This window comes from Pleurodeles waltl, chromosome 3_1 (assembly GCF_031143425.1).
Source record: "Pleurodeles waltl isolate 20211129_DDA chromosome 3_1, aPleWal1.hap1.20221129, whole genome shotgun sequence".
NCBI classification, from domain to species: domain Eukaryota; kingdom Metazoa; phylum Chordata; class Amphibia; order Caudata; family Salamandridae; genus Pleurodeles; species Pleurodeles waltl.
The window spans coordinates 1679239120-1679252442 of record NC_090440.1 but is presented as its reverse complement, the minus strand read 5'-3'; the positions used below and the strand labels follow the sequence as shown (position 1 = coordinate 1679252442).

General features: G+C 42.5%; 1 protein-coding gene across 4 annotated transcripts in view; it reads left to right on the top strand.

The window, feature by feature from the left end:
• The window catches only part of CCDC141 (coiled-coil domain containing 141), a 646235-nt gene that overhangs the window by 286544 nt on the left and 346368 nt on the right, over positions 1 to 13323 (top strand). For all 4 annotated transcript variants that reach the window (XM_069225437.1, XM_069225436.1, XM_069225434.1 and 1 more), the window contains exon 8: positions 6948 to 7142. In XM_069225437.1, the coding sequence (XP_069081538.1) occupies positions 6948 to 7142 (195 nt within the window). The remainder of the gene's footprint in view (positions 1 to 6947; positions 7143 to 13323) is intronic.

Sequence of the window (13323 nt, the reverse complement as noted above, 5' to 3'; positions counted from 1 at the left end):
ATGTACTCACCAAAGAAGGTGTGTCATATCATCGTGGCGTGCTGTATGCTCCACAACCTGGCTTTGCGACGCCAGGTGCCTTTCCTGCAGGAGGATGGTCCAGATGGTGGTGTTGTAGAAGCCGTGGAGCCTGTGGAGAGTGAAGAGGAGGAAGACTCTGAGGACGACACAGACAATAGGGACAGAGTGATACAACAGTATTTCCAGTAACACCCAGGTAAGAATCACCCACGCCATTTCACAATTGCTTATAGCCTCCTGCATCTGTACTTTCTGTAGTTCCCCACAGATGTTTTTCATTAATTTTTGCCTTTCCCTTCCCTTCTCAGTGCTGTCTGACTCAGTACCTGACTTCTGCTTGGTTCGCACATGAAATACAGCGTATTGACATTGGTATGTTGTCATGACTAATTGACAGAACAGAAATTGAACAGTAATATGTAATACATTTGTTAATAATACAGCATGACTCAAAACAGATTTGTGTGCAAAATGTGATTTATTTACAGTGCTAGATATCGGTACATGTGATTCTAAGGGTGATGGGTGGGGGTGGAGGAATATCCATGGCAGAGTCCAGTTCTCAGTCTCACAGGTGCATTGTTCTTTTGCCTGTGGAAGGATGGAGCATAGGCAGTTCATGGTTGGACAGGGTGGCAATGTGGGACAGTGGGAAGACTTGAGGGGGTATGTCCTGCTGGCGGGGGTCTTGACATCCTACTATGTCTTTTTTTTTGGTCTCAGGCTCCTCTTACGGGGTGGTTGTTCTTCAGCAGGAGGTGGGGTTCTGGGGGGCTGTCGAGGTGTTGGGACCTCCTGTCCACTAGCGCCGGCGGAGGTGGTAGGCTGTTCCTGGTCCGGCCTAGTGACAGGGGCCCTGTGTGGTGCACCATGGTCCCGCAACTCGTCCTCTATCCTGTGGAGGGCCAGGACGATGGTCCCCATTGCGGTCCCGATGATTCTCAGCTCCTCCCTGAACCCCATGTAGCGTTCTTCCTGCTGTGCCTTGGTCTCAGTGAACCTGGCCAGTACCGTCGCCATCGTTTCTTGGGAGTGGTGGTATGCCCCCATGATGGTGGTGAGGGCCTCTTGGAGAGTGGGTTCCCTGGGCCTCTCCTCCCCCCCCTGTCGCACAGCAGCCCTCCGAGCTGCCCGGTTTCCCCCGGCCTCTGTCCCCTGGCCGGTGTGCCCGCTACCACTGCCCCCAGGTCCCTGTTGTTGTTGGGGTGTTGGGTTAGCCTGGGTGCCCTGTAGTGGCGGACACACCGCTGATTGAGCTGTCCTAGAGACAGAGGCATGGGCCCGCTGGGTGGGAGCTGTGCTGGTGTTGGCAGAGGGGGTCGGGTCTGGTGTGGCCTGTGGCTGCCTGAGGGGAACCGACTGCCCAGAGGTCCCCGATGGTCCGGGCTGGTCATCAGGTTCACTGTCGACAGAGCTGCTATCCTCAGTGTGGGCCTGTTCCGGGGGTGGGATGGACACTTCTGGACCCTCCTGGCTGGTGTGTTGTCGTTCGGGTCCTGCATGGGGTAAGAGAGTTTGGTTATTGTTTCTGTGTGTGCAATAGCGTGCGTGTTATGGGTGCCCTTGTCCCCCAGTGCAGGCATTCCCTTGAGGGAGGTGTTGTGAGGGTAGTTAGGGGGGGGGGGGGGTTAGTGCAGTGGTCATGCTTAGGTGATGGGTGCCCATGATTTGTGTTGGCATGCAGGAGTTGGTGTTGGGATGGGTGGGTTGTGCTGGTGAGACATTGTCAGGGAGGATGTGTGCTGGGGGGTTGGGGGTGAGGGTGGGGGTGTGGGTTGGCATGCTGGTGGGGTGGGGGGGATATAGTAGTTGAGATTGTACTTACCAGAGTCCATTCCTCCGGCTACTCCTGCGAGGCCCTGAGGATGCAGGATGTTCAAGACGTCTTGCTCCCACGATGTGAATTCGGGAGGGGTGGGTGGGGGTCCGCCGCCAGTCTTCTGGACCGCGATGTTGTGCCTGGAGACCATCGATCGGACCTTCCCCCGTAGGTCGTTCCATCTTTTGCGTATGTCCTCCCTATTCCTGGGATGCTGTCCCACCGCGTTGACCCTGTCCACGATCCGCTGCCATAGCTCCGCCTTCCTAGCTATACTGGTGTGCTGCACCTGCGAGCCGAAGAGCTGGGGTTCCACTCTTAGGATTTCCTCCACCATGACCCGGAGTTCTTGGTCCGAAAAACGTGGGTGCCTTTGGGGTGCCATGGGGTGGTGTGGGTGTGGTGTGGGGTGGTGTATGTGATGATAAGTATGTTGGTGAGTGGTGCTTTGTGCTACTATGTGGTGTGTGTGATGGTGTAGTGTGCCTCAGTGTGTCTTGCTTTGGATTGTCTGCTGTGTCTCTCTCTCCTTCTCTCAGTAATTCTGGTCGCAGGGGTTTGTGGGTGATGTGGGTGTGTGTTTTATAGTTGGTTGATTGTGTGGGAGTGGTGTGTGTATGTGTATCAGGTGTGTGTATTTCAAATTGTCCAATGTGGCTGTGTTTTGGTGATGTGTGTGTATTCTGACCGCGGCGGTGTGTACCGCCAATGGAATACCGCGTTTGAATGACCACCGTGTGGATTCGTGGGTCGTAATGGCATGGGCGTATTTCTGTTGGCGTGACGGTGGAGGTTTGGTCATCTCCAGTTTATCGCTGCCCGCTGATGTGGCGGCCTGCAGTGGAGGACGGAATTTTGGAGGTTTGGCCGTTGTGGGTCAGAATGACCGTGGCGGTTAACCGCGGCCGCGACGGTGTTATGGCGGTCTTCTGACCGGCGGTAAGGGCCTTTTACCGCCGAGGTCAGAATGACCCCCAAAGTCTTCTGCTTTTTGGGAAATGCTAATTCGGAAATTATCCATGAGAAACGCAAGGGTCTCCTTCTAAGGATGGATTCTAAGCTGGCTAACCTTGCTACTTTGGATCCCGGCATCCAGGCCGATGGCAAACTTTTCGGTGATTCTTTCATCAAGGATCTCAGCTGCTTCATCTCCACTTTTTCTTCATTGTACAAAGCCCAACAATCTTTAAAAAAGGTATTTAACCAGCGGGTTTTTGCACGGGCCGGTAGAGGCAGGAGCGGCTTTACCGTCCGCGCATACCGAAATCAAGGCTCAAGAGGCTATTACAACTCTTTCGGTACCCACAACCAGGAGTTTATACCTTAATTCTACCCACAAAGGTCAAGAGGCTTCCGCGGCCGTGGACAACGCTACACCAGGTCTACCAGCAATCAAGGTAAGCCAACTTTCTGGCCTTCTCGTGGGAGGTCGTTTACGTTTTTTCCTACCAAAATGGAAGTCGATTTCTTCAGACCCATGGGTTCTAAGCACCGTTCAGGGTTACTATATCGAACTCCTCTCTCCTCCTTTCCAGTCCCATCTCCCTCCTTACCCAAGATTTTCTCTCTCAATGTCCTCTCTTATTTCTTCAGAAATTCAGTCTCTTTTAGACAAAAATGCCATTCAACCTTGCACCCTGGACTTTTCCGGTTTCATCAGCTCTCTTTTTCTCGTTCACAAAAAAAACAAGAAACTAAGACCGGTAATCAATCTAAAATCATTCAACCAATTTGTTCTCTACTGACATTTCAAGATGGAAACCATCATCCATCTCAGAGATATTCTGCTTCAATACGATTGGTTGGTCAGATTGGATTTCCAGGATGCGTATCTCACCATCCCTATTCATCCTTCTCACAATTTTTTTTTACAATTCCAATGGATTTCAAAAACATATCAGTTTTCCTCCCTTCCTTTTGACCTCTCTTCGGCACCCTTGTGCTTCACCAAACTGTTGAAACCCATCGTGGCCTATCTTCGATCTCTGGGCATCAGACTAATTAATTACCTCGACGACATTCTTATCATGCACCAAAACGTATCCTCCCTTCTAGCTCATCTACATACAACAACCACACTCTTTTCAGAGATAGGTTTCCTTATAAATCACGAGAAATCCATGGTTGTCCCTTCCCAGCAAATAGAATTTATAGGCTTTCAAATAGACTCTGTCTCAGCCACTCTTCTCCTTCCTCCATCCAAGGTTACCGCAATCAAAAGAGAGCTGATTCTAACGCTCCAAAAATACCTTATTTCCCTCAGGTCTCTTGCAAGGGTCGTAGGTCTTCTTTCCTCTTCAATCCAGGCCATTTTCCCACGGCCACTACATTACCGCGCATTACAACGTCTCAAAATACTTCATCTTCATCAAAATTGCACATAAATTGTTTAGAGCTTCTTGCAGGCTCCTTTGCAATCAAAAGCTTTACAAAAAACAGGGTGCGATGCTCCATTCTACTCCGTATGGACAACATATCCGCAGTACGATACATCAACCATCTTGGAGGCACCAGGTCCAGACCCCTCGCTATTCTGGCCAAGAGCCTTTGGGAGTTCTGTCTTTCCCACAAATTTTCCCTTCTAGCCGAGTATCTCCCAGGATCCTTGAATTCCACTGCAGATTGACATTCTCGCCATCTCTCGGATTCCAGCGATTGGAAGCTGCACCACTCAGTTTTCCTTCAACTCGTCAGAAAATTGTGTCCTTTTCGCGTAGATCTCTTTGTGTCCAGACTCAATACTCAACTTCCACTTTTCTTCAGTTGGCGTCCGGATCCTCTGGCCATCGCTATGGATGCGTTTCTCCAAGATTGGTCCAGGACACTCAATTATGCCTTTCCTCCTTTCATCCTAATCAACAGAGTCTTGAATCAAGTCAGACGTCAGAAAGCGTCTCTCGTCCTGATAGTTCCCTTCTGGCAGTCCCAGGTTTGGTTTCCTCCACTTCTCGAGTTGGCGGTAGACTTTCCAGTCCTACTTCCGGTGTTTCCGTCCCTTCTCCTAGACCCTTTTGGTTGTCCCCACAATCTAATTCTCGACAACTCTCTAACTCTTTCAGCTTGGAACATCTCCGGCCTTCCTAACAGTCCTTCTCTATTTCGTCAGAAGCTTCGGAATTCATTAGTAACGCATGGGCACCTGGCACGAGACGAGGTTACAAATCAGCTTGGTCTCTTTGGTCAGGCTGGTGTGTGGGAAAATGTGCCAATCCCTTTTCAGCAGATCTAAATTTAATTATTAATTTTCTGGCCACCCAAGCGGGTACTGGTAAATCTTATCGAACGAAAAACCTTTACAGATCTGCTATATCTATGAACCATGCAAATATTGACGGCAGACCAATCGGAGAACATCCCTTGATTTGTCGCCTTTTAAAGGGCGTGAAACTGTCGAAACCTCCAACTTCCAAATATTCCCATGTCTGGGATGTTTCCCTAGTCTTAAATTTTCTTCTTTCTTTGCCAGATAATTCAGATCTTTCTCTTAAAATGCTTTCTGCCAAACTAACTATGTTGTTATGTTTAATTTCTATTAAACAAGTATCGGATGTTAAATCCCTAGACGTGTCCGCCCAGCAGTTCTTTCCTTCAGGTGTTCTATTTCACATTTCCAAGCGTACCAAAACCAACTTACATTCTGTCTTTTATCCTTTCTTTCCTGACAAGCCAAAGCTGTGTGTGGGTCTCTGTTTAAAGGAATATGAAAAAAGAACCTGTAACCTGAGAACGTCCTCTTCTAACCAACTTTTGATCTCCTTTCGTAAGCCCCACAGACCAGTTGCTTCTGCCACTTTGGCCCGCTGGGTTAAATGGATTATGTCCCTTGCAGGTATTGATATTTCTGTTTTTGGAGCTCATTCTTCTAGGGGAGCAATGGCGTCCAAGGCTTTCTCCCTGGGATCTAGTTTGGAGGACATTCTCAGGTCAGCAGATTGGTCTAATGACAATGTTTTTAAAACCTTTTATTGTAAACCTGTTAGAACTGCATCTTCGTTAGTTATTGGAAGGCTTTAAACTTGCATAATAGAGCCTCCGGTCTTGACATAAAATGTAGATTTTCCTAGTAATTTATGACGGAAAGTCTTAATTTTTTTAAAGACACAGAGGCGAATATTATCCCACCGCAGTTGTTCTATTAACGTATATTTTCTTTTCCCACCCAGCGACTCCTGCATTGCCTCCAGCTTCGGGATAGCACCACTGGCTCCATCGCCTCCTTTTTCAAAAGAAGCCCTCTGGACTCTTCTCTCCAATCTCTGAAGGATCTCCATCCTTCATCAACGTCTTCATGGTTTATTGCCGGTGTTCAGGAATTTTGCTCCATTTCCCTCACCTTAGCAATTGTTGGACTTATTTACCCTTTGTTTCATGACTCCGTTTGATATGCTCGCTCAAGAAAAGAGGGCTGCATGCAGTCAAGGGTACTCTCTAGGTTTAGTGGGTTCCACTGATTGGTTTAATGTTAGATTCTGTTTGCTCCCATTGGCTAGCATGTTGCTAGTCCTTTTGGGAGCTGTAGTTCTTGACTGCTGCTGTTAAGAATAAAGTAAGAAAAGAATGCATAATATTCGCCTCCGTGTCTTTAATAAAATTAAGACTTTCCATCATAAATTACTAGGGAAATCTACATAAAAGTGACTCCCCATTAGCAAAGTAGATAGCTAGAAAGTGGAAGTATCAGGTAAATAAACAGTAAATAACTGCCCACCTGGCCATTGAAACCAGCCCACAACACCTAAAAAAACAGCCAATAGACTGACCGGTCAGACCAGCCTATCAGGCACTGCCAGGTTGGCCCAAAGGCTAGTCCAATTCTGACTGTGGATTCTTGTCCACCTTGTTTGGTACTCAATTGACATTGAAAAATGTTATATACCATATTGTGAATGAACTTGTACTCTATCCATGATTTCTTTCCTGATGTCTTGAACAGTTTCTGAACATATCTCAGAGAATGTAATAGATCATGTCCTGTACATATACAGTATAAGTGAATAAGTAATGAATTCATGACTAGGTCGCAGAAGAGTTCAGGAATGAAATGTGAATACAGTTCTACACCGCAAACAGACCGAATGGATCTAATGAAATAACATTTTTCTTTTAGGAATGGAGTTCTGCCCTTGAAAACCTAAAAAAGGAGGCGCGCAAGATTCTGCTGTCAGAGGATTACACAGATAAAGACAATCTGAAATGTTCTAATGAAAACCTCAGTACACTGCAGACCAGATTTTGGCAACTAATGGATGAAAGGGCAAACTTTTTGCAAGAAACAAATGACTTTTTTAAGAGCGCTAACAAGGTCGGTGCATTTATTTTTTAATTGTATGTTACTGAGACTCTGTATTGTCAGTGTTTGATGTATGAAGTTGAAGAGTAACTAGAGGGACAGTTTTTGCTTGTCTGTGAAATAACAAAGTCCGATTTACGGTCGTCAAGCATTTATATTTTGCATAATGAGTCAAAACATAGATCACTATACAATAAAAACTATAGGGAAATAGATTAAAAACTATACTTAAACTAAAGAAAGTATTTGCATATGTTATTAGTAGTGGGAACGTTAGCAACCACGGAGACTGGTCTTCGATTGAAAGTGGTAAACGTGAGGGCACGTGATGTGTACTAGTACCGGAAGGCAGCACCATCCACTTCACTGACCAATCAGCATCAGTTTCCTAGTGCACCCTTCCCAATATAGGTGACAGTAACGCTCAGTTATCACCCTTAATAGTATAGAGCGTTGTATTCAATATCCCTCCATAAAGCCTTAGGTTTGTACATCAGCACATAAAAGCCAATATCAGCATATCAAAAAAAATCATGCAAGAACATGATGAAAATTCCATTTGCCATATATAAATAAAAGCTCCAGCAAGCACAAAACCGGAGCATATAACAACCCCATTGCCAATAGCACGGCATAACTTAACAAAGTTTTCATAAGCCTTCCAACACACACTAGATTTTTCAAAATTGCCCCAGTAACTGGACATTGCTATTTTCCACAGTGTTCAAGTACAACATACTCTGCTGTGTTCAATGTGCACCAGTAAGCACACCGCGCTGTATCTCCGAAACATACTAGAAGCTTGTGTTGCCCATTATCTACTGTACTCAGTGCCCACAATGCCAGCCTGGCAGCAGCAGAATAATCTCCCATTGATATTTAGAATAGGCTCTGCTAGCTTCCTCACAGCCGCAGCAGCAGTCGAGCATGGACAACTACAGTGCGCGCTTGCTTTACAGAACAGGTGCAACAACGCAGCTACTGTGCAATCTTCCTGTGCGCACAACCATGTGGACAGCTTGAGCAGTAGCAACGTGCCCCACAACTAGCAGCTCAGCAACCTTACATCAAACACCGTAAGTGTACTGCATTGGAAGAATTGGTGCAGGCCTCCTTACACACAAGGAGCACACGAAGCTTGTGCAGTAGACGTGATTAGCATCCAGATCACAGGCAGCTTCCTTGGATGGTAATGGGGTGTGCATTTATTCTAACTCTGCACACACCTTGATCCTCAGGTGGGTTATACAGCAGACCAAAGGAAATATAACTGCAATGTTTTCATGGACTCACTCAAAAGTATCTAATGACTCTACAGGGACCAGGGACCATAGCCTGGTGGTCCTCACAACAAGGCTGTTTGTCTAGTTTTGTCATGGTTCACCAACAATGGAAGTAATGGTCATCATCCACACAGTGTGGGTTAAAACTCTCTCTCTGTCTCAATAAGACCGCGTTCTATTCACTTAGTCGTGGGTCTTACTTGACAGTTTGGCAACAAGAGTGTGTGGTGAAATGAGGCAAACACCAGGACACACACTCTCAATTGTGTATAGGTGGCAGAAATCCATATCACCATGAAAAATGATCTGGAATAGGAAGCAATGCAAAACATCTGTTTATGAGCCACACAGAAAGAAATTTTGAGAAGTATGTTGGAAACTCTTAGAATGTTTGGAACGGATATGCACGTTACTCGGAAGGGCAAGATTGTATCTCAAGTGAGGAGGAGTGAGTGATGTGTACAAGTAGGCACATACTGAGGTGGCCATATTGGGAGTAGCTGCAACGTGACAAAGGACGTTGGTGTACTTGCTTGGCAGCAGCTATTTTTTCGCTATGTCACTAGAGAGTAAAGTGCTGAACACTTCTCCAACATCATCATGCTACATGCAAGTTGGCTTGGTGTGCAGATCTTTAATTTACTGAAGGTTGTGTCATGGCATTCTCAGGGGTGCATATGTAAACAGTGGTGAGGAATTACTGAATAATTACTGCATAACATGACACACATTTAGATGGAAAATCAGTGATGTGCACACCATAAAATATGTTACTTCTTTTTCTTCTTTTTTTCTGAAAAATAAGTGATGTGCACTACTTAAAAATCTACAGTGCATTATTTATGTGAGCCACTTACACCTCATTTTTAGTGGTGATAGTTCGGCAACTCACATGCATGGATATCTATGAAATACTTACATATTTCACAGAGAGGACAATCACACCTTATGTATGTGCAAGTTTATAAGGTGAACCTGAAGTGGTGTGTTAGGGCATTTGTTTATACATTACATTGAACATCAGACGGGACAGAGTATCAGTGTTATTGAGGCATTGGAAGCAAGATTGTGTATGCCTATGATAACATACACACCATCAAGAGATTGGGCTACCAATAGACAATATAGTGTGTGTTATTTCGCACACCATCATATTTAGTAACACAAACTATTCACATTTGCAGAACAAAATGTAACACCGCTACCACTGTTTTTACTGTTGTGGGAAAATCAGCCCATGAAGTGAGACATGGATTAGAACTTTGAATACACACTTCAAACAAAGCTGTTCAGTGATAAAGGTATAGACCGTAGAGGAAACCATTACTAATGATTTATTATTCAGGAAAAGAAGGTCAAATTTTTTGACAATTTGCACAAATATGAACCACAGGAAAATGAGGATTTAGGTGAATTTCAAATAGTGGTGAAATAATTGGAAAACTGTTGCCAGGGATAAAAAATTTAGTGGTACATAGACACAAATCGTTTAGGAGGACACACAAACCTGGTAAATCTGTTAACACGTTTAATACAGCATTGTAAGTATTAGGTACTAGCAGCTCATTGTACATTCCTTTGATTTAAAGTACAATTTGTTAGGCCAATTGATTGCTGAGGGAATTCTAAAAGAAAGGTTAAAGAACAGCTCTCAGCGTGTAAAAAAATAATATTATAAATAGCCATTTACAAAATTAAAAGTATTGATATATCACAAAAAGCTACCAAAGCTCTCAACGTGGCTACAGGAATTAGGAGTAGTGTGACCAGTAGGGATGACTGCACAAAGATATTGAACGTAAGAAATGGCAACGCTAAGAATGAGAAAAGCAACAAAATGCCACAAAAAATTGTCTAGATGTTATACAAGGTATGCATCCTTTACTACATGGTCGTTGCCAATCAGTTAAGTGCCATTAAATTGTTACAATGCAGGTAAGTACCACAAGGTTTTTTTGTGGATTTTCAATGCTATATCTTATCACATAGGTAAGTATTGTTTTAAATTATTTTTTAATATATATTTGTATATTTACATATATACATAAATATACCCACACACACATACATATATGGTATATTAATATATATATATATATATATATATATATATATATATACATATACATATAAATGTCAGACAGCAACGCGGTTCATGAAAGGCGCCGCGCTCAACGAGTACCGGTGCTACAGCTCTGGGTGAACCAGCCCAAAAGTAAATGTTACATCAAAAATTTAGCCGTGCACTCTACCAGGGTGAAAATAATTCTTGAATTTTATTTGAAACAAAAAAGAACAGAACAACGCGTTTCGACCAGATGGTCTTTGTCAAGTTCAACAAACAATTAACTAAGCAAGTTCCTTTTATAGTGGAATATATTAAACTCATATAGTGCATGCTGGGAGCTGTAGTTAAACAAATGTTACATAAATTAAATACAGATTTTCAAAATTACGTGATTTTACAAACAATCTATTCATGGTGAAAATACAATCATAATGAAATTTCCATATTCTTTTATTTTTTATTTTTAAAGTTAAATATCTTGCAAACTTACTTCATTTATATATATGAACTATTGGGAGACAGTTACATACACGAGGTGTGGGACCTTCCCTTTCAGTACAGATGTGTTAATGGTTTGAAGGAGGTTTTTCTTAGCGGCAGCGAATGCGAAGCTTCTGTCAGCCATTCAATGGTTTGTAAATAGCTGTCCTTGCACGGGGCGTGTAATGCTTCGATTGCTAACTTAGCTTGTTATCTGAAGGGAGTTTCAGTCCCGGTTATTAAAAATTCCTCCACTTCGAGCAACAACAGCAAGACTCCAGCCAATAAAGCCAAAGTAATCGGGAAACCCCCAAAAATGCTTCCGAAAATAGAATGTATAGCCGAAGGTATCAAACCGAATATGGAAGAGAAGGTATGAGCAAAACCAACACCAACGACTTTGAAAAAATTTGCAATACCAGCGGTGCTGGATGCATTAAAAATACGTCCCACAAGTTCACCGAAGTGAGTCGGAAAGTTAGTATTCAAAAGGGACTGTATCTCCGCCGATGACCTTGTCACCTGAAGTGCGTAGGTCTCGCTAGCAGATGTAAGGGCCACATGCTTTTGAAACAATAAAGCTTTTAGCCGACTCAACTTGTCGAAATCAACCTTGGAAGTAGCAATATGAGGCCAGATGTCCGCTACCTCCCTAATTTGAGTGGGGGGAAACAACACATTCCCACAGCACGTAACGGCCTTGTTGACAACGACGATGTAAACTATTCCGGCACGCATGCCACAGCAGCGTTCTCTGTTAAGAACAATGTAACTGCCGTTAGAAAGCACCTGGAAAGTGTTTTTAATAGACATTTACAGACACATACATCGAATGATTGAAGGACACTGAGATATTATGGTATAGATCACATCCCAGATCATGAAAGGGGAGGGGACCGAGTTAGAAAGTTAAGACAATTAGAATCGAAGTTCATAATTCGAATGAAAACTAAGGCCCCTTTAGGGATGAATAATGATGAGGAACTTTATGTTCATTTATGAATACATAACTTAAGCAGCCTACATGAACTGTGACAGTGAAATCTCTGATCGGCTAAACTCCTAAATAACAACTATCCGAAATCATCATTGTGAGCATTGGACACAAATTAAATTTGATCTCTTTTGTTTTTAGAGCAAGTTCTAATTTATATGAAACTAGTTAAACAATAATAAAACATTTTTATAATAGTATTACTAGAACAATTGAGTTAAAATATCAGTATAGAGTTAATGAAGGTAACAGGGGAAATATGAGATTGAAATTATATATAAATGAAGTAAGTTTGCAAGATATTTAACTTTAAAAATAAAAAATAAAAGAATATGGAAATTTAATTATGATTGTATTTTCACCATGAATAGATTGTTTGTAAAATCACGTAATTTTGAAAATCTGTATTTAATTTATGTAACATTTGTTTAACTACAGCTCCCAGCATGCACTATATGAGTTTAATATATTCCACTATAAAAGGAACTTGCTTAGTTAATTGTTTGTTGAACTTGACAAAGACCATCCGGTCGAAACGCGTTGTTCTGTTCTTTTTTGTTTCAAATAAAATTCAAGAATTATTTTCACCCTGGTGGAGTGCACGGCTAAATTTTTGATGTAATACATATATATGTATATATATATATGGATATATATATGTATATACATATACATATATATATCTATATATATATATAAATATATATATAGTCACTGTAAATAAAAAACGTTAAAGTTACCTAATTGTTAGGGATAGTAATAAGATCTTAGCTTGCATTAAAGAAAACTCTAGAAATGTATGGAAAACAACAAAGGTTAAATTGATTGAAATAAGATACTAACTAAAGTTTAGTAATTAAAAAAACACTGAAATTCACAAGTTATAGTTTACTGAGTTAAAATAATTTACAACCCCAGCATGCACTGCAGGTGGCCTTACATATTTTATCAATCCTGATATGTTAAATGACATCACTGATGACTCAATAGTGTTTTACACCATAATAGTACTAAGTTTGCACATGTGGATTCACAGCATGGAAACAGTATAGGTCTCGGAGGCAACTGTAATTGTGCATTTTGAAAGGTATATGGCACACTGTTTATAAAGCACCAAAGTTTGAGGTGGAAGTGGTACTCCAAGTTAAACAAAATAAAGGCTATGCACACCTGATGGGGATTGTAGAGTTATAATTGAAAGTTTGTTTAGAGCCAAAGTCTGTTCCAAAAATATGTGAGAAAGGTTGAAGTTGTTGTTGCCTATACATTATCCAACAGTGGATATCTGGCAACATGTCTGTGTTAAACAGTTACAATATAGTGGTACACAGAAATTATATGTGACAAAGAAGTTTAAAAGATGTGGAT